General features: G+C 49.0%; 8 protein-coding genes across 8 annotated transcripts; 4 read left to right on the top strand and 4 right to left on the bottom strand.

Moving 5' to 3' along the window:
* Window positions 1-52: 52 nt before the first annotated feature.
* M430DRAFT_54716 (hypothetical protein) lies at window positions 53-2,195 on the top strand (the record flags this gene model as incomplete). The annotated part of the gene is made up of 3 exons (XM_024868488.1): window positions 53-311; window positions 368-1,203; window positions 1,254-2,195. The coding sequence occupies exons 1-3, from the start codon at window positions 176-178 to the stop codon at window positions 2,193-2,195; spliced, it is 1,914 nt and encodes a 637-aa protein (XP_024724675.1). The 5' UTR covers window positions 53-175.
* Window positions 2,196-2,998: 803 nt separating this feature from the next.
* On the top strand, window positions 2,999-4,843 carry M430DRAFT_46264 (hypothetical protein; the record flags this gene model as incomplete). Its single annotated transcript, XM_024867830.1, has 4 exons — window positions 2,999-3,159; window positions 3,305-3,545; window positions 3,601-3,738; window positions 3,791-4,843. The coding sequence occupies 4 exons, from the start codon at window positions 2,999-3,001 to the stop codon at window positions 4,841-4,843; spliced, it is 1,593 nt and encodes a 530-aa protein (XP_024724674.1).
* Window positions 4,844-5,548: 705 nt separating this feature from the next.
* Window positions 5,549-7,005, top strand: M430DRAFT_130360 (glycoside hydrolase family 18 protein). Its single transcript, XM_024862132.1, has 3 exons — window positions 5,549-5,721; window positions 5,770-6,505; window positions 6,624-7,005. The coding sequence occupies exons 1-3, from the start codon at window positions 5,632-5,634 to the stop codon at window positions 6,785-6,787; spliced, it is 990 nt and encodes a 329-aa protein (XP_024724673.1). The 5' UTR covers window positions 5,549-5,631; the 3' UTR covers window positions 6,788-7,005.
* Window positions 7,006-7,257: 252 nt separating this feature from the next.
* M430DRAFT_32001 (hypothetical protein) lies at window positions 7,258-8,493 on the bottom strand. Its single transcript, XM_024866088.1, has 3 exons — window positions 8,349-8,493; window positions 8,093-8,296; window positions 7,258-8,037 (listed from the first exon to the last, which is right to left on the bottom strand). Exons 1-3 carry the CDS (start codon window positions 8,421-8,423, stop codon window positions 7,450-7,452), a joined length of 867 nt encoding a protein of 288 aa, XP_024724672.1. The 5' UTR covers window positions 8,424-8,493; the 3' UTR covers window positions 7,258-7,449.
* A 138-nt stretch (window positions 8,494-8,631) lies between these two features.
* Window positions 8,632-9,687, top strand: M430DRAFT_32000 (hypothetical protein). The gene has a single exon (XM_024866087.1). The coding sequence runs from the start codon at window positions 8,779-8,781 to the stop codon at window positions 9,673-9,675; it is 897 nt and encodes a 298-aa protein (XP_024724671.1). The 5' UTR covers window positions 8,632-8,778; the 3' UTR covers window positions 9,676-9,687.
* Window positions 9,618-10,337, bottom strand: M430DRAFT_31999 (hypothetical protein). The gene has a single exon (XM_024866086.1). The coding sequence runs from the start codon at window positions 10,258-10,260 to the stop codon at window positions 10,099-10,101; it is 162 nt and encodes a 53-aa protein (XP_024724670.1). The 5' UTR covers window positions 10,261-10,337; the 3' UTR covers window positions 9,618-10,098.
* A 256-nt stretch (window positions 10,338-10,593) lies between these two features.
* Window positions 10,594-11,516, bottom strand: M430DRAFT_31998 (hypothetical protein). Its single transcript, XM_024866085.1, has one exon. It carries the CDS (start codon window positions 11,314-11,316, stop codon window positions 10,822-10,824), a length of 495 nt encoding a protein of 164 aa, XP_024724669.1. The 5' UTR covers window positions 11,317-11,516; the 3' UTR covers window positions 10,594-10,821.
* Window positions 11,517-13,251: 1,735 nt separating this feature from the next.
* Window positions 13,252-17,073, bottom strand: M430DRAFT_268385 (hypothetical protein; the record flags this gene model as incomplete). The annotated part of the gene is made up of 7 exons (XM_024865457.1): window positions 13,252-13,271; window positions 13,319-13,347; window positions 13,403-14,013; window positions 14,175-15,373; window positions 15,433-15,660; window positions 15,709-16,394; window positions 16,457-17,073. 7 exons carry the CDS (start codon window positions 17,071-17,073, stop codon window positions 13,252-13,254), a joined length of 3,390 nt encoding a protein of 1,129 aa, XP_024724668.1.
* Between the last annotated feature and the right edge of the window lie 976 nt (window positions 17,074-18,049).

Below are 18,049 nucleotides of genomic sequence, written 5' to 3'. Positions count from 1 at the left end.
CATTCTATTTATTTTGTTTGGGGAATCGAATGTCAACATACAACAATTTTCTGATTCTTCAGGTGCACAACCACGATTTGTGCGCAATGGTTAGCTCTACCTGAGTTCTTAATACTTTCAAATACGGTCCTTACTTCTTCAACGAAAAGGGTTTTGAACCCTTGAGCTTCTCGTCATGCCGCCCGCACCTAGGGTTCGTCCTTACAAGGACTTCTTGACACCAGCCTTGCACAGAAGATTCGCAAGGGCAACAGCTACGCTTTTTACACTCTGCTATGCAGAGGCTGTTTACATAGGGGAATGGAACTCTTGTATGCGCCCAGCTTCCAACCATACAAAATCCGACGTTGTCTAATCCAATTTGCAGTGATCTGGTCTTGGTTTCCATTTGGAAGAGCTGGCATAAGAGCTGGTCTTCTGTTCATCCCCGCCTTCATGATATTTATTCTTCGAGTCGCTCAGTTACACGTGGGTCTGCGAACATCTAACTCGGCCTATGAAACCTTCAAACGATATGCCGTGCGGGGTCAGACGATACAGACAGCCGGCTGGTACATTTTTTCAGCCTACCTATTCAGCGAGGTCTACATCTGGTCAGCATCTAAAGATGCAGATCTCAATAGGATCAAGATAATACCCAGGACGGATCGGCCAACTCTGAACGAGAAGCCCATCTATTTGACGAGCTATCTACTTTTCCTTGGCCTTGTACAGACAGGCATCCACCTGTACTACGATTACGACCGAATAGATATGCCAATTACGAAGACGAAACCTCAAGCCTCATCAGATCAACAAGCAAACACTGTTCCTCCTCCTGCTGTTCAATTAAAGGCGAAACTGCCTACATTGGCGTCGGCCGCCCTCTATCGTGCTGTTATCATGGCTGTTGTATCTCCATTCATTTACTCTCTCACGATCAGAGGTTATGCGTGGAGCTTCACTCGTGCTTGGGCTAGGATATTCTGGAATCTGCCAAAATCCGGCGCACTTCCTAGCACTCGACCCTTCCACTGGAGCGTCCTGTTGAAAACGGGCACAGCAGGATTTCTACTGATCATGCTCTGGGAAGTCGGAAATGCGGCATTTTCAGCCTATGTGGCGCAGGAGCCACTGAAGAATGAAAGACCTATCACATATGAGTCCAAAGATCCAAACGGGAGTTTGTTGACAGGCTTGAAAGGGAAGAAGTTGCAGACGAGGGTGAGTTTTAAACGAGAATGATCTGTTGGGCTCCAACTGATATCTTGCAGGCCTTTGCTTTCTGGGAGCTTGTGTACATTGCACAGCAATTTCAGGGTCGACGAAAAGCCATTTTTGAAGATATCGACCGAAAGGGTGGTTCAACTTGGTCGCAGATACGTGACATATGCCTTGAAGTTATTACGGGAATTGACTCACGCATCACCGAGTATCAAGCGCCCCCAGTGACTGCGAAGCCGGCGGATAAAGAACAAGAAGTACCTTCATTGCCCCGATTAAGCGGCCCCTTAAAAGATGGACTGAAGGAGCCAGGAGATATATTTACTTCAACGCCTCCGCCTAAGTCAAAAAGTTCGGGTGTTGCCCAAGCAGTCGGCTCGTTCGCAAAGGCCCATGGCCAATCCCCACCTGGCCCTTCACCCCAAGCCAAGAGACTCCTGGAAAAAGCGGAGAGTGCTGTTCTTACTCCTAAGCAACGGCAAGAAGTGGAGGCTCAGGGTTTCAGTGCACTGTTCCGCGATTGGGCAACTTGGCTCTTGAAGACGAACGTGGGTTGGCCATTTAGACAAGAGTATAGACGGAGGATTGCCGCCGTAGTACTGGGGTCACCCTATGGTGATGCAGGGATTATCGTCGATGCTATAGAGTCATTGACAAAGTTGGCCGTATGCAGTCTTGCGGAGGACAAATATGGCAACGTCCAAAGGGACGTGAGGCTTATTATTCAGACCCTCACGACAAGTATCATGAGGTTGGAGGCGTTTAAGAAGAGCCTGGGCTTCCATTGGACGGATGTGGAGAAGAAGGAGGAGAGTCCGGAGGTCGATCGCATACTGGCTGCTCTCAAGGGTGGACTGAGCGAGCTGATCAATGCGTTTGGGGATTATAGCGAGGATCTGAAGTTAAGCAAGAGCGAGATGAGAATGGCCAGGGAGGCGGCCACTCCAGCTCCAGCTCCGGCGGCAAAGGAAATGGAACAAACAGGCAGATAGGCTCGGTTCATGGTTCATGGGGGTTACGGTCATATCATACATGGTTTGTCGTGATAGGATGATTATGAAGCAAAGGAAGATACCTGATAACTTGATCCGTGGGCCTCGGGAAACCAATTGAAGCACCAGTAATACAACGTATCGGATTGGGAGGATGGCCCGGAACCACCTGATTCCTGAGCAAAGCGTACCCCATATGGAGTTACTCCATCCAGAGGTGGTTGATCAGGACTCAGGAGGGTAAAAGCCCGTCTGATCCGCAAGGCATCTTTGCCGAGCCAGGGGCCGTAAGCGACACCTGAGGCTGAAAGCAGGAGCGCCACCGGTCGGATGAAAGGAGGTCGGGATTCGTCGACTCGCTTTCGCCGCGCACTAAGGCCTGTTGCCCTCTCAGCCTCGTCAGTCTTCGAAAGCCCTCTTCATAGAGCCTTCAGCGTGGGCAAAAGGAAAAGAAGAGAGGTCTTCGATCCCGTTCCCCAGCATTCACTAACCCGCAGTATCAGATAATCGGCAGCAATGGCGGCTGGCCACTCGAACAGCCCGAGTTCGCGCACGACGTCAGGACATGACGACACCGCCCTCGCTTAGGACCAGGCTCTCTGAACGTCTGGAGCCTTCTCGGTAGTCGCTCTCAGTAGCCTGACACCCGCCGGCTATGCGATGATGAGTAAAAAGCTCTTTTTTACTCCCCCTAACCTTGGTGGTTCGTAAGCTGCTTGCTTGCTCTTAAGCTGCGTTTCCCCATACCCCATTGTTCTATCTGCATTTGAGTCCCCCCGCGTGTCTTGACTGCGAAACAAACCATGGCTTCCTCAGCCCTTCTCAAAGCGTCCGCCGAGCTGACGGCTCGTGTGCGTCGGCCCTCGCTGCTGAAGAAACTGGCAAATGCGGAGGACCTGCTCCCGCTGTTCCCGCATGGCTCGTATATTGGATGGTCTGGGTTTACCGGTGTTGGATATCCCAAGTGCGTTCCCATGTCCCCTTTCCTGGTCCCAGTCCAGTCTCCCGCGAGGACCAATGCTGCTGTGTGAGAGGGGTTGGAGCTGTGATGCGCGCTGGACCTCTTTTCCTCAAAGGTCGGGCTTTTGCTGATAAGATTTTGATTGCAGGAAGATCCCAACGATGCTGGCAGACCATGTCGAGAAGAATAACCTGCAGGGCAAGATGAAGTACTCGCTGTTCGTGGGTGCGTCGTCCGGTGCAGAGACGGAGAACCGATGGGCCGAATTGAATATGATCGAGAGACGGAGTCCGCATCAAGTAGGCAAGGCAATTGCGAAAGGAATCAACAATGGAAACATTCAATTCTTTGACAAACATTTGTCCATGTTCCCTGTGGACTTGGTTTATGTGAGTCCTGCTCTCGATACCCGGAAGGTATGAGTGGCGCTGATGTTTGGAGTAGGGATTCTACACCAAGGACCGGCCAAACAACAAGCTGGATGTGGTTATCGTGGAAGCTACCGCCATTACCGAGGATGGTGGAATCGTTCCTGGTGCCTCTGTCGGAGCATCACCTGAATTGATCCAAATGGCTGATAAGGTATGAGCGGATAACCCGTATCTAGGTTGCGGAGTATTGACCAGTCTGGTAGATCATTGTCGAAGTCAACACATCCATGCCATCCTTTGAAGGTCTCCACGATATTACTATGACCCAACTTCCCCCACACCGAAAGCCCTACCTGATCATGGCCCCTGAGGACCGTATTGGAACCACTTCCATCCCTGTTGACCCAGAGAAGATCGTTGCTATCGTCGAGTCCGATTACCAGGACCAGACCCAACCAAACTCCCCTGAAGATGACACCTCAAAATCAATTGCAAAGCACCTCATTGAATTCTTAGAGCACGAAGTGGCCCATGGCCGTCTTCCTAAGAACCTCCTCCCAATCCAGTCCGGCATTGGAAACATTGCCAACGCTGTTATCGGAGGATTGGCGGAATCAAAGTTCGAGCACATGAAGGTTTGGACTGAGGTTCTGCAAGATACCTTCCTCGACCTCTTCGATTCCGGTCGTCTGGACTTCGCAACCTCAACGTCGATCCGCTTCTCTCCAGATGGATTCAAGCGTTTCTACGATGGATGGGAGAACTACTATGACAAGCTCCTTCTCCGACCTCAACAAGTTTCCAACTCCCCAGAAATCATCCGAAGACTGGGTGTCATTGGTATGAACACCCCAGTCGAGGTTGACATCTACGCCCACGCAAACAGCACCAACGTCATGGGTTCCCGCATGCTGAACGGCCTGGGAGGATCCGCCGATTTCCTCCGCTCCTCCAAGTACAGTATTATGCACACTCCTTCCACTCGCCCCTCGAAAACCGACCCTACCGGTGTAAGCTGCATCGTGCCCATGTGCACCCACGTCGACCAAACCGAGCACGATCTCGACGTCGTCGTGACCGAGCAAGGATTGGCGGATGTCCGTGGCCTGAGCCCCAAGGAGAGAGCGAAGGTCATCATCGACAAGTGCGCGCACCCAGACTACAAGCCCATCCTTGAGGACTACTTCAAGAAGGCCGAGTTTGAATGCATGAGAAGGGGCTGGGGCCACGAGCCTCACCTCCTGTGGAACAGCTTCGATATGCACAAGGCTCTTGACAAGGAGGGCAGCATGAAGAAGCTTAAGACTTGGGGTTGAGAATCTGTGTAAATGAGAGGAAAATGTAAAACTATATAGAGAATGCATGGATAGATGGATGGATTTCTCTGCCCCCCTTACCAGGCGTTAATGCTCGTAGTAGTCAAAGTTCTACCTAGAATGCAATTTCTTTTGTCTGACAATTCGCAAGTGCTTTTGAACCAACCTTTACAGAGCAGAAGTAGTGGCTCATTGAATGCTATCGATTTTGACTGCGTCGCGATTCCGTTCAGGGAGTGTGGTGTGGTTGCGCGGGGTTCGTGGGGTATAGTTGTACTCCGTAAGAGGGCATATCGGATCTCGCTAAAGGAGCCTCAGGGGTCTCACTCCCTTCTCGGCTGTACGCCGCGTGTTTATAGTCAAGTCAGTCCAAACCCTTTTCTGGCGTGTATTTATTAGTACCTTACTGTAAGGGTCGCGCTCACTTTCATCACACATCATCCATATTTCTTCGTCACGTGAGGACTTTGTTTTCTAGCTTTCCAGCATGAATCGTAGCTCCATCTGCTCTGTTGTAGCTTCAGGCTATACGGAATCCAAGTCTGCAGATCGCTCTCGGTGCCCTGGTAACCTTAGCCCAACGTTACATCTATCCACTTTGGGGATTGATCGTATCGTAGGAGAGCTGTCAAGGGGAAAGATTGTACTCAAAGGATTGTTTATATATGTTCATCATTGAGTTACTAGCTATGTATCGTTACATGTATCTGGCTGGTGTATATAAGCCAAGACGGGGAGGTATTTCTTTCTTTCACTTGGCACAATAGTTTGGCCATCTATAAGTTATCATGTATACCTCAGTTTCTTTTCTAGCTGGTGTGCTCTCTATATTTCTTTCAGCTGTTCCTATATCAGCGTTTCAGCAAGCTGTCTACTGGGTATGAATGCCTTGAGTTGAAGTATACTCCTCAACTAACTTCAACCAGGGACAATCGGGGCAAACCAACCTCTCCCACTTCTGTTCCGATTCCCAAGGCATTGATATAATTCCACTGGCCTTCCTCTCTCAATTTGGCGGCTCAAACACGCCCGATGGCGGGTTTGGTGGTTGCAGTATCACAGAACCTTCCTCGGCCGCTTGCCAACAAGTCGCTCAAGATGTCGAGTACTGCCAATCTCAAAACAAAACCGTCCTACTGTCCCTCGGCGGCGCAGCCGGTAGCTATGGACTAAGCAGTCAATCCGATGCCGAGGCGCTCGCCCAGAATCTCTGGGCCACGTACGGACCTGTGCAGGAGTCCTATAATGGGTCGCGACCCCTAGGCACCACGGTCCTCGACGGCTTCGATCTCGACATTGAAAACAACGTCGGGTCGTACAACTATGTATTTCTCATCTGGAAGCTGCGGGAGCTCTTCGCCACGGATACCAGCCGGACGTACTACATCTCTGGCGCGCCGCAGTGTGTGGTTCCTGACGCCAGCATGGGCGACATGATTTTCAACTCGCCGTTCGATTACTTGTTCGTGCAGTACTACAATACGCCGACGTGTTCTGCGCGCGGGAAGATCAGTGGGTACTCGTCAGCTAATGGCCAGAATCAGTACTTTACTTTCGATGCGTGGAAGGAGGTCACGGGTGTGAATTCGTCGCAAAGCACGGCAGCGAAGATGTTTATCGGCTTACCGGCTGCTCCAGGTGCTGCTTCTGAGTCGTATTACTGTATGAGAATATTCCTCCTTTCCGCGTCCTGATTTTTGCGTCGGGAATCTTTCTTCTCGGCTTGAAAACTGCCCCCGAATCTTTTGAGAATAGGAAAATACTGACATGGGATTGATAGTGGAGCCGAATGAAGCATTGGAGTTGGTTAATGAGTATAAAAGCCACGAGGGCTTCGCGGGCGTCATGCTATGGGATGCAGGCTCGAGTGATTCGAATGTTGTGAATGGATGCACTTATAGTCAGCAGATCAGCCGGATTTTAACAAAAGGCGAGACTTGTTAAGGCGGTGGACAAGGAATATATCATCTATGTTTTGATAAACCCTTCTAGGTTGGAGGGAAGAAGTACTTGAAGTTTCTGGGAAGCAAGGATAGTCTGTTCTGAGATACCGGGACAGGATCAATGACAATATGTTGCACATATTCTTTTTCGTTAAGATTCATACGTAGGCCATGAAAGAATTGCCTTAGAAAGCTTTGGACATGAGGGAATCAGGGAGTTGCCATGTACTTGATTTTCGCTCCTGGCCCCCGATTCTAGATTGCCGCAGCGTCGAAAGAACTTCCTTAAAAAAAAAGACTCCCCAAATACTGCCATCATCATCAAGGCAACTCAAACCGCGGAGTCTCTGTTCTTTGTCGACGAAATGTTCAACATCTGCGGTCGGCCAAGATGATGATACTAATTCACGATAATTTCCCACTGGATACCAAGTAATAGGACTGGGAAGGGATTGGAATATATAGGGAATGGTGCAATCTATCATCTTGGCTTGAAGCGGGTCATGACTGGAGAGCCCCGAGGCCTTCAAATACACATTAAAATCTATTTCTCGAATCCACCCTTAATATTAACGAACAAAATTTGGGTATTTTCGGCTCCTTCACCGCGTCCTTCTTCTAGAAGTTATCAAAATGCTCTTCCATCAATAATCCAATGCACTTTTATAAGAACCCCGGAATGATCGCTTTCCTACCACCAACCTTCTCCTCCCCAAACCTCTCCACGTACCACCTCTTTCCCTGCACCGCTCTCGGCAACATCGTCGTAATCTCATTCAACAAGAAGTTCCTCGCGGGCACGCAGTCCACACCCGCCATAAGCCAGAAACCAGCCCACTCAACCCACTCGAGCAAGTAATGCGGGTAGAAAATCCACCTAAACAGGCCATTCTGCGGGATCATATAGACCTTACCGACACCTCTACTCTTCCCAGTGGTCTCTGTTTCCTTCTTATGTTTCCGCATCACCGCTCTACGGATCTCTCGCAGCTCGTCGTCGTGCCATATATTGCCAGCGAAGCCCAGCACCCAAATTGCCATGCCTAGCAGCATGCGCGCCCTGGTTTTGCCGTCCATGCGATCTTGCCCATCAAAATGACCAGGGATGCCGTAGCCTGCTAGCCAGGAACCAATGGAGAGCCCGTTGATGATTTGGAAGAAGACGGCGCTTGCCCAGACTATAAGGTGAATGGGAGACATGGAGGGGGCGATCAGGGGCGCGAGAATGGCGCGGTAGAGATAGTGGATAACCTGACATCACCATGAGCCAAGTATCGGGGATTCAAAGGGGAGAGAGGGAGTGTACGAAGAGCGCGCCCAGGACTTTGTTCTCCCACGGAAGCTGTGCGATACCCAGCTGGGCGGGGAGCGTGTTCATGACGTAAAGCAGGGTCAGGAAACCTGGGATCTCCATGGTGATCCACGCCCACCGGCCGGGCAGGTTTAGCCGGCTATTGCCAGACGTCTTGCCCGCTCCATACCATGGCTGAACCCATTGGAATATCGTGACCTGTTGTCTTTGTCAGGGGGCTGCTGGTTCTGGGAGAATAGGAGCACTTTACCAAGGGGAAGAACTGGAAGCAATAGACCACCAGCTCCCAGTTTTCGCGCGTTGGCGGTATCCAGTTCTCGGCCATGACCAAATTAATGGCGTCTGAATGTTGGGTATTGTTTAGGAGGCGCGTCGTGGAACAAGTTGAAGTCGGGTTACAATGTTGTCAACTTGTCACTGAATGTGGAACGTCGTGCCGACGTGGAGACTTTCAGCCTTACGCGATACATTTCAGCCTCGTCATATGAGGATGGTTATGATTGGCGTATAAAGAATGAGTGACGAAACATCACCTCTTGATCTCATTAATGATATCAGAATTATCGACACTCAATTGAGGACTTAAGACGACCCTGATGTCTCCTCGGCGTCTCAATTCAATGAACATCCATTGAGTCTTTTACTTCCCTTCAAGCTTGAATCTGCAACCTGTTTTCGACATGTCCGCTGGTCCAGCTCCCGACAATACAGCAATGCACCGATCACTGGGCAAATACGCCAGTGCTCTGAAAGAATTCGCATCTTCCCCCTCGAACTTCCGAATTCTCCATTCCCTCCCTTCAACCGCACTCCCAACCCCAAAGACGCTCTACGTCCTCGACTCCTCCTTCAATCCGCCCACCCTCGCACACCTCAGCATCGCAACCGAGGCCCTTCTCCGCGACACTCAGCCTTCCCCCTCCCCTAAACGACTCCTCCTGCTCCTCTCAACCCAAAATGCAGATAAGGCGCCCAGGCCCGCCTCCTTTGACCAGCGCCTGGCAATGATGCAAATCTTTGCGTCCGACATCCACAGCAACATCGCCTCCCAATCGTCATCCGCAAAAGCGGAGGAGATCGGCATCGACATCGGCGTCACCAAGCTCCCCTACTTCGTTGACAAAGCCGTTGCCATCTCCGAAAGCGATGCCTACCCCTCGTCCATACAACAAGTGCACCTGACAGGTTTTGACACCCTGATCAGGATCTTGGATCCTAAATACTACCCGCCGGAGAAGAAGCTCTCGATCCTGGATCCCTTTTTGGAGAAGCATAGATTGATGGTTACGTACCGGACGGATGACGAGTGGGGCGCGAAGCAGGTTCAGGATGAGTACTTGGATAACCTGGCCAAGGGGAAGAGGGAGCAGGATGGTGGGAAGAAGGAGTGGGTTACCGAGGGCAGGATTGTGATGTGTGCGGGGAAGCAAGAGGGGGAGGAGACAATTAGCAGTACGAAGGTTAGGGAAGCGGTTAAGAAGGACGATAGACAGCGGTTGAAGCGGCTCTTGTCTGATGGGGTTGCTCAGTATGTTTTGAAGGAGAAGCTGTACTTGGAGACTTGGAACAAGGATTGATGAAGTGATGAGGTAAGTGCTATCTATTCTCCTGCATTGATTCCTTATGATTTTAACACTCCACTCTTCGAAGACGACTTTCAACGCCGAATGACGATGTTTTTTCTGTCACCTTATCGAGAACGATCTCCTCCCTACAAACCACTCATGTAAATAGCGATATGGGTTCGGACATATATTACGATAGGCAAGAATCAGACGGAATGTATAGCAGTTTGCCACATCCTGGAATTGAACTGTCATCATCCAAGTGATAACGGCACGTGGATAATCAACCAATGCAGCCTCCTCTATCAGCCTAGTATTAAGGGCTTTCCACAGATTGCTATGTTTTCCATGGCTTGTCTGTGCATCTTCAGCAGTCTTCGTCATGCAATACTCGTAAATCAAACCTAACTCAAAGCCCTTGGTAGGCGGCCAGGACTATTGGTCTGTCGACATGTACGTATAAAATCGACCCCGTTTGCAAATGATCACGACTACGTCGATCCTAGGGAATGCCCCTAATTCGTGGGCCTTCTTCATCAAAGCCTTCTGTCTCTTGCTCGCTCTATCTTTGTTTCGTTTGTTCCCTGTAGCAGACATTATGGAAGATAACAATCCTATCGTATAGATGGGTGGCTATGTTGGCAAAGATAGGGGTACATTTGCGCGGGTATGTCGTTTGAAAAGTTTGGTTCAGTCGGAGAGTAGGTAGTGAACGAAGGTTAAGGGATTTTCCATACAGGCAGCAAAGCCTTGATAGCCGGGTGTAATGTAATTAGGGGCTTTAAGGTCGTTGCCTTATTCTACATCCAATGCTTTCCAGGCTTGAAAGTCCTACCTAGATAGACATTTAGAAATCACCGTTTTCGACTTCTTTGACAGCTCATTCCAGGCAGCGCTTAAACAGGTCAAAAACTTATAGATATCTGGGGAGGAAACCACAATTTAGCTTCAGGCTATATTAAACCCCTAATCCATCCATATATCTCACCCTTTCGCGACGTTATAGATCATGCCTATAAGAGTACGTCCCGCCAATCTGAACAATCGACTGAGATATCGAAAGAATCGAACGGCCCCTGTTCCTTGTGGCTGCGGTCCCAGCAAACTGCACATTTCCTCTCAGGCCCAGCTAGATAAACTTCGCTACAGTGCCCACTTTCAAATCTGCCACACTTGCAACATACCAACCCAACCAGATGCCCCACCAGACCGTAGGTATATTCCTCGCTGATATATTCCATGAGTAATCCCGCATGGTATACAGAAGCGCTTAGACCTCTCCTCTACAGTACCCTTGCCAAGTTTTCCGCGTTTACCTTTCATCATGGCGTTGCAAAATCTGTCAGCGGAGCGGATTTTCAGACAGAGATGACATGCGAAGAAGTCGAGCTGGCTGACTGGTTGCCTTGATTGAAGCGGCTTGAACTTTGCTGCGTTGTACTCTGGCCATTGTTCTATCTCGAGGAGATCTGCCATATCGTAGGCTTTGGTCGGCGAAGAAGTTGAACCTGTGTAGGTGGGCCGATTAAGGTCGGTTTTAGCAAAGAGCCTACGGCAAGAAAGCTGCAGAGCGAGTCGCGAGCCATAGCTCATGTGTTTTGATATTTCGTCAATTATTTCGGAGGGCAAGTCGGGCAATGCCACTGCTGCCATGGCTGAAAGCTACCTAGGTGAAGTTGAAAATGTAACAGAGATCACCTGAGTCAGACGTCGGGTGTGCGAGTTGATAGTGATTCTTCGAGCTGATAGTCACGCTTTGGATGAACTGGTGTGCTGACAAGGATGATGTATATTTGTGGCCTACTCGCTGCTCAATTCGCAAGGAAGGTTGGTTGTTGCTCAAGAGATCGTTGGTTGATTGATTGATTTGTTCATTCAGTTTAAAGTCTGCGTTCTCAGACAGAAAGGCAATACCTTGTGGTCCTTGACTAAATCCCGTACAAAGGGCCATTTAGCATAAGCCCTACACTCCCATAACGTATCAACCCTATCGGCTACAGGACAACCGATGTGTTCTCTAGAGGGAAAAGACAGGGAAAAAACCCTTCTATAGAGTAAGAATTCGAAAACAAGAACTCTATAGCCGGTAGGGCTAGATCTTTGTGTAGCCTCCGTAATGCCGCATGCTTGTCCTAAGTGCCCCTTATAAGTTATTGCGGTACCGTCGTAACAGGTACCCCCCGTCCTCGACCGCAGGCCTCTAAATCAGAAAGCGTGGCTCGCGAAAGTTTCGTGATCGTATGTCTATTCTCTTGTATAACCGCGGTGTTGCCGTCTCGTCTAGTCGTATCAAAAGAAGTCGTGTAAAGACGTCGTAGGTAGGTTCCGTTCTACTCGCGTGATCGAGGCTCCGGACAGTAGACAGAGTGTATATTTGGGACCTGCCCTGTCCCTAGCTGTTGACTGTCTAATTCCTCTTGGCTTCAATTGCGCGTAGCAGGCTACTAACATCAAGTACCACGAGAAGGTGGGAGTCAATCGCTCGACTTAAGAGATCGTTATGTAGCGCTATTACAACGTCAGCCTTGTAAGCCTCGCTAGGATTCACTTTTAAATGCTTACTAAATGTGACCAATTGCAATTCAATCTTGGTTCTCAGTGCTTTGTTTCTTAAACCAGAGAAATCTCGAAAGCCATGCTCGAATACATCCTACAGGGCACTTTATACACCGCAACCTTTCTTGATGCTCAAAGTTACATCGCTGGTGAGGAGTTCTTGATATGTCTCGGTGGACACCACTCGTGACATGTCTCTAGTCATCCCAGACTATACTATCCGTGCCAGTAACTCGCACGAAAAACAAAAGTCCCAAGCTGCATACCTAAGACCGGAAGACAGACAAAACAGAAAGAAAGAAGAGACGGCCACCAAAAAAAAAGTGAAGAAAAGAGAGGACATACAACAGTAGGTATTCGCTGGTGGTCACCCACCCAACTACTAATCTACCGATCTGAGGCTTATGTATGGCAGAGCGGACGGGATGCCCAGTTCTCCTCAGTCTGTGGTCGTATGTAATAGCCTTTGTATTATTCGTATACATATACATACCTCTTTCCAAGGTGATGATGATATTCGAAAGAGCGACGACGTCTCCTCCTCCCTTAATCCCATCCAGAGTGTCTACCCCGCCTAGCTGAACTTACATTTTGCCTCCCTAGTGAGCATGAATTATCCAACTATACTATGAAAAAAGAAACAAGGTTGTAAAGGCAGATAAAAACGAAAAATATCGGATTTCCTTTCCACTTATTCCTTCCCTTTGTTCCTTTCGTTAACAAAGAGCGGGGTCTCAATTAGGATGATCAGTCAGTTAGCTAGTTAGCTAGTTAAAATCCTGCAGATATAACCTTAGGTCTGGATTCTATTGAATATCGATAGTAATTCGTCTTAGCTACTGAGTATCAACCAGCTATCGGTTATGATCTTGTTCCTCAGAGTCCGACTTTGCCCCTTTTCGCCTCGCTTAATCTTCAAAGCAATGCAGTCACGGTCACTTCAGTCAATCCATGCAAGGAAAGATTGTTTAGAATTTAATAGCCTGTCTGTCTATCAAACAATGCACACCTCCTTCTAAAGAATGCAAGACCCTATGCATCATTGACAGACGCTATACCCACCATATCAATATCCCATCCAAAAGGTCTATACCAATACCTTGAATGCCCCCAATTGCCTTCCCAAAGCTAGGAGACTATCAGAAGCCAATCCCAAACTTATGTGAAGATACACCTACCTTACCTATTGACGCTACCCCAAGCCTCCTCCGCAATCCTGAGGGCCTTCTCCATCTCGAAGCGCTCCATCTTCTGCAGCTCTCCATGGAAGTCATCAGTGCTCTTCCTCAAAGTGCCAGTGCTCAAGGCTCTCCGGTGAGATAGCATAGCTCCTGCATTATACTTATATCCATCCCAGTCCTTGCCGCTCCAGGTCATGAACTTATCCTTCGTTGAAGATTTCGGGCTCACTTCTTCAAACTCATCACCGTCTGCCCCCTCATCAGCCGGTGGGGTAACGATAAAATCATCATAAAATTCTGGATCTGCAATACCACGTGGGGTCTCTTCCAACGGCGAATCATTATTTTGATCGCAGACGCCATCTTCAGCGGAATCCAAGTGGCCATCCGGAGTACCCCCAGGCTTCTCCGACCTAGCGCGCCACTCTGCCACTCTTTCTTCGATAGTCATCTCATCGCTTACTTCGGATTTCTTCATCACAGACGGTCCGTATGACTGTTGTAGACGGTTGCTCCTATCTCCGATGTCCAATCTTTTCGTTGGCTGCCGTGACAGCTTGGGTAATGTCCAGCCCTTCCGTGAAAGTCTCGCCGCCCTCCTCTCCTTGGTGCTCTTCGTTGGCGTCAGATCAATCATTTCCAACTTTTCGGGGGCTATCTTCACTTTTTTGGACGATCGATTGACTGCCCCGCCATTGCGGCAGACTTCCCAAAAGCGGTGTCCAGCTCCTCTTCTTTCCTTTGCGCCATTTCCTCTGCCATTTGCTCTTCAACCTGGGCCTCAATCTGGGCGGTGGTCATCATTTCTATAGGTAGCAGCTCCAAGTCCGGGTATTTTGCTGGCATTTCCGTAATCAAGCTTCCTCTCCTCCCATGTGTTCGGTCCAGGAAAATATCGGTCTGCACACTCTCAACTTGAGACAGTTTGTCTCTGATTTTCTTCTCCCACCGTTCCAAGAATCCTTTCTTCGGCGTGTTTCTGTGTAACTCGAAATCCTCGCCTTCGTGATGGTAGAGATGATTTGTCCTCTCACTATGATACCACACTTTCTTGCCGTCCTTTATACCTGCAATTGCGAAATCCCTTTGCTCAACCCGATCACTAGACCCCGCAGCTGCCACTCTTTCTTCGCGATTATGACTTGGAAATTTGGACCAAGATGCTGGAAATCTCCTGTCAGGGCCGCATTTGGCGTTTTTGACGATAATCCTACTTTTAGCCTTCGCATTTTGCGCACACTTCTGCAATTCTCGTTCCCAGTCTTCCAAGACTTCCTCCTTCTTTGCCATCATGTTCTTATAAGACGTAGGGCTATCATCACCGAATTCGTCGCCATTTTTAAACAAACTCGGTTCCCTACCCTTCGCTTTCAAGTCACCGCTGGGATGGCTTTTACTCCTGCTGTTGTAACTCCCAACTCTTTTCAGCAAGGCTGGAAGCGTCAAACTACGTGAGATGTCCTTGTCATTGGACTGATTGTTCATATAAATCGCTTTTCCCCATGCTCTAGCAGCCTCATCATCAACCAGAGGGTTCATAGCGCCAGGACTATGTCCATTCTTCGAATAAGGGGATACTGCCACTGGCGAAGGCGGTAATGGAACACCAAGCATTTTCTCCATAGGACCATCGTAGCTTCTGGCTCCAAGTCTAGCGAGTCTTGCAAGAGCCGAAAATCTGCTCGGGGAAGATGATTTGGCTGGGGAGGGCTTAAAGTTGAATTCCTCCCGAGGCTTACTAGAAATCGGCGTGCTTGGGATACAATATGCTTCTGCTTCTGGGAAACGTGATTGCAAGGTCTTAAGCTCTGCCTCCCTCTCGCGAAATGATGCAGTCTCAGAGACAGCGATCGATGAGACAGTGCCAATGGGGGAAGGGCTATGACACTTTATCAAAGGGATACTTTGATTAACGGCTGGGATACTGAAGGGTATAGGCCTTGGGCTGGCTGAGGTCTGTGATATTTCTATATCTGTAGGTTGGGGCGCCCGTTAGCTCAGCTTCCCGCATGATGGAGAGAATGCCACTCACTCGCTTGCTCTATTGAATCAAGTTCAGTCTTGCTGCTTGTCACAAGAGGGAGCAAGTTGAAATGGGAGCTTTCTGGCGAAGGCTGGATGCTATTGCCAGCAGATGGATAGAAAGATGAGGTTCCATCTTGCACGATCTTGCCCCAAGATTCAGGAATGCATTCACTCAGACGTGTAGAATCTGAAGTCTTTTGTGTCGGTCGGGAAGGACCGTAGGTATTCTGAATGGCTTTCGAGGTTTCACTAGTACTGGAGAAGTCATGATAATGAGACTGACCTTCCAGACTAGTACTAGAAAAGTCATAATAATGAGATTGGCCTTCCAGACTTGACGATTCTGGCGAGGAAGAAGAACTCCGGATGTCTTCTGGTGCTAGACGCTGAGATACTCTCATCTCATGTAGATGAACGGCGCTTCTTGATTCCTCGGGGCCGTCAACGCCTCCGAAATCATCTCTTGTAGTACAGGTCTGAGAAAGAGAAGCTAAGGATTCTATATTCGCGTTGTCCTCTGAACACGTAATAGCTTCAGATGGTGATCGAAGACCCTGGCTATGTAGCCACCTATCTATGGTTTGAGAACCCGCATCTGACTTGTCTCCGCTCAAAGGGACAGTAGAGCTTTCTCCCAGGCTCAAGTTTCGAAGGTGAACGCCTCGATTCTCTGAGGCAAAAGATAGCCGCCAGGAAGATTTGACGAGGATACTTGGCAGATGTCGAGGTCGCAGGGTCGGGGCAGCTGGAGTTGGAGGAATCGAGCTTCGTCCTCTTGTGTGCCGGGATACCTTTGGCTCATTGATTTCTATTCCACGCGATGCGGGATCTGGTGAACTATATCGTCGCGAACGTGTTGTATTTGGACCGACCGCAGTATTGATGGGCTCGGAGAGATCACGTCCCGATCGGGATCTTGGTGTCTGGGTTACTGCCCCGTTGAATGGTGCTTCAAATTGTGCTTTGTTTCTGTGTGCCTTTAGCTTCACTTGTCTCTGTTACTAAGGTGGCTCAATCGATTGTTAACTTACACTTTTCCCGATGGCGAAGCCCGAGATGGTAATGGAAGAGGTAAGTCTGAAATTGGTAGCTTGGCGGAGACCAATGCGGGAAGAGGAGAATGGCCTCCAGAAATCCATATAGTTTGGTTGTCTTTGTCGGCATAGGTAAACACGCCTGCCATCGACGACAGTGATTTGGCATCGGAATCATAAACACCCTCGTTACTCAACTCCTCCTGTATCCTCTTTTGTCGGAATCGACGAAGCTCGGCTCTCCGCTCACTGTCATCGGAGGTCCCGATACTGGACTTTGAGTGGCGTTTAGATCTCAATTCCCTTGAAAGATGTTTCTTGAGCCTATTCTTAACAGATGTAATAGTACTCGAACTTTTCTTAGCCCTGACACAATTTTGTCCGCCTTCGGTCGACGACTTGTCGTCCTCAAAAATTGCCTGGAGTTCAGCTATATCTTCTTGCTTCGAGAGGGGCGAATCCGAACTCAGTGATAAGAAGTACTGAAGAGGAATTTGACGGCCTCTGGGAGGCGTTGGTGCTGATCCTTGTGGGAATCGTGCCGGTACATGTCGCGGAGCGAGGCCATCTGGAGAAGGGGGTTTGCGGCTCATACAACAACCTTTTGAACTCATTGTGACAAGGCGGTATAGGACATATGAAAATGGAAACGATAACGGTAATGGGAACCCAAATACGGGCAAAGAAACAATCCACGGCCTTAATTTCTTACAAAGGATGCGTTTTGGAGGACACGAGCTGCTCAACTTGAGTAGGAGGTAAGCTGTTGCAAACAGTGACAGGGAAAGTGCAACTACACTTAAACTTTGCTGTGACTCCAGCATACAGACTTTCATATTTCATCATGGAGAAGGAAGAAGCCATATTCTTGCGAGTGATGGTAGATTCCGTGGAATCATAGCTAGAGAGCGTCGTGTTTCTCTTCCCCTCCCCGATGTGGCCGATCATTGTCGACATCAATGCTCCCTTTCGTCAATGGCTCTTCTGATCATCACCTCGCGGAGACAACCCAAATACCAAACCAAAAAGGAGATGTAGATTATATAAAAGGGCCCTTTGATTTGAACCACATGCCCACACAGCACTGCATGACCTGACAGGTCGAAAGCATTGCCAATTGTCCATTGACGTGTTTGACTGGGAAGACAGCACTGTGATCGACGGGTACATATTTGTGAGATGGCTACTTACCATCGAACATATGAAAAGGTTGTTCGAAGGAATTATTTCGAAGCCCCTTTCATACAAGTCCGGGTGCTAGGTCCCGTAGGTATTTCGAGGATGAGGATGCGTCAAAGGAGGTGAGGTTGGAATCGAGCTACACGTGATCCTCGCCAACATCTTCCCAACCTCCTGAACTCTTGAACTCACACTCTCCCCAGAAATAAGAGCAACGAGAGATGATTAGGGGGATTATGATTAGGAAAATTGATTAGGTACATCAAACTCTAGTTGTTGTGTGTCGTTGATTACCTATCTCCGTGGTTATCTCGAGCCAGCACGCTCGGTCCTAAATCAAACTCTCAAAGTCTATTGACAAGTTCCAAGCTTTTTTCTCGATTCAATTGCATTATGCATTTCTTAGGTCAC

The sequence above is a fragment of the Amorphotheca resinae genome (assembly GCF_003019875.1).
Source record: "Amorphotheca resinae ATCC 22711 unplaced genomic scaffold M430scaffold_1, whole genome shotgun sequence".
NCBI classification, from domain to species: domain Eukaryota; kingdom Fungi; phylum Ascomycota; class Leotiomycetes; order Helotiales; family Amorphothecaceae; genus Amorphotheca; species Amorphotheca resinae.
Note: the sequence above shows the minus strand (reverse complement) of the source record. Positions and strands in the feature narration are given on the sequence as shown.

What these genes read in the sequence shown, in the direction of transcription:
- M430DRAFT_32001 (XM_024866088.1), bottom strand. Translation starts at nt 8,423, where the DNA reads ATGGCCGAGAACTGGATACCGCCAACGCGCGAAAACTGGGAGCTGGTG. An exon ending in GCTTCCAGTTCTTCCCCTTG is followed by an intron (nt 8,297 to 8,348) that starts GTAAAGTGCTCC and finishes CAAAGACAACAG; the next exon opens with GTCACGATATTCCAATGGGT. An exon ending in AAGTCCTGGGCGCGCTCTTC is followed by an intron (nt 8,038 to 8,092) that starts GTACACTCCCTC and finishes TGGTGATGTCAG; the next exon opens with GTTATCCACTATCTCTACCG.
- M430DRAFT_31998 (XM_024866085.1), bottom strand. Translation starts at nt 11,316, where the DNA reads ATGGCAGCAGTGGCATTGCCCGACTTGCCCTCCGAAATAATTGACGAA.
- M430DRAFT_31999 (XM_024866086.1), bottom strand. Translation starts at nt 10,260, where the DNA reads ATGTCTGCTACAGGGAACAAACGAAACAAAGATAGAGCGAGCAAGAGA.
- M430DRAFT_130360 (XM_024862132.1), top strand. Translation starts at nt 5,632, where the DNA reads ATGTATACCTCAGTTTCTTTTCTAGCTGGTGTGCTCTCTATATTTCTT. An exon ending in TTCAGCAAGCTGTCTACTGG is followed by an intron (nt 5,722 to 5,769) that starts GTATGAATGCCT and finishes AACTTCAACCAG; the next exon opens with GGACAATCGGGGCAAACCAA. An exon ending in TGCTTCTGAGTCGTATTACT is followed by an intron (nt 6,506 to 6,623) that starts GTATGAGAATAT and finishes TGGGATTGATAG; the next exon opens with TGGAGCCGAATGAAGCATTG.
- M430DRAFT_32000 (XM_024866087.1), top strand. Translation starts at nt 8,779, where the DNA reads ATGTCCGCTGGTCCAGCTCCCGACAATACAGCAATGCACCGATCACTG.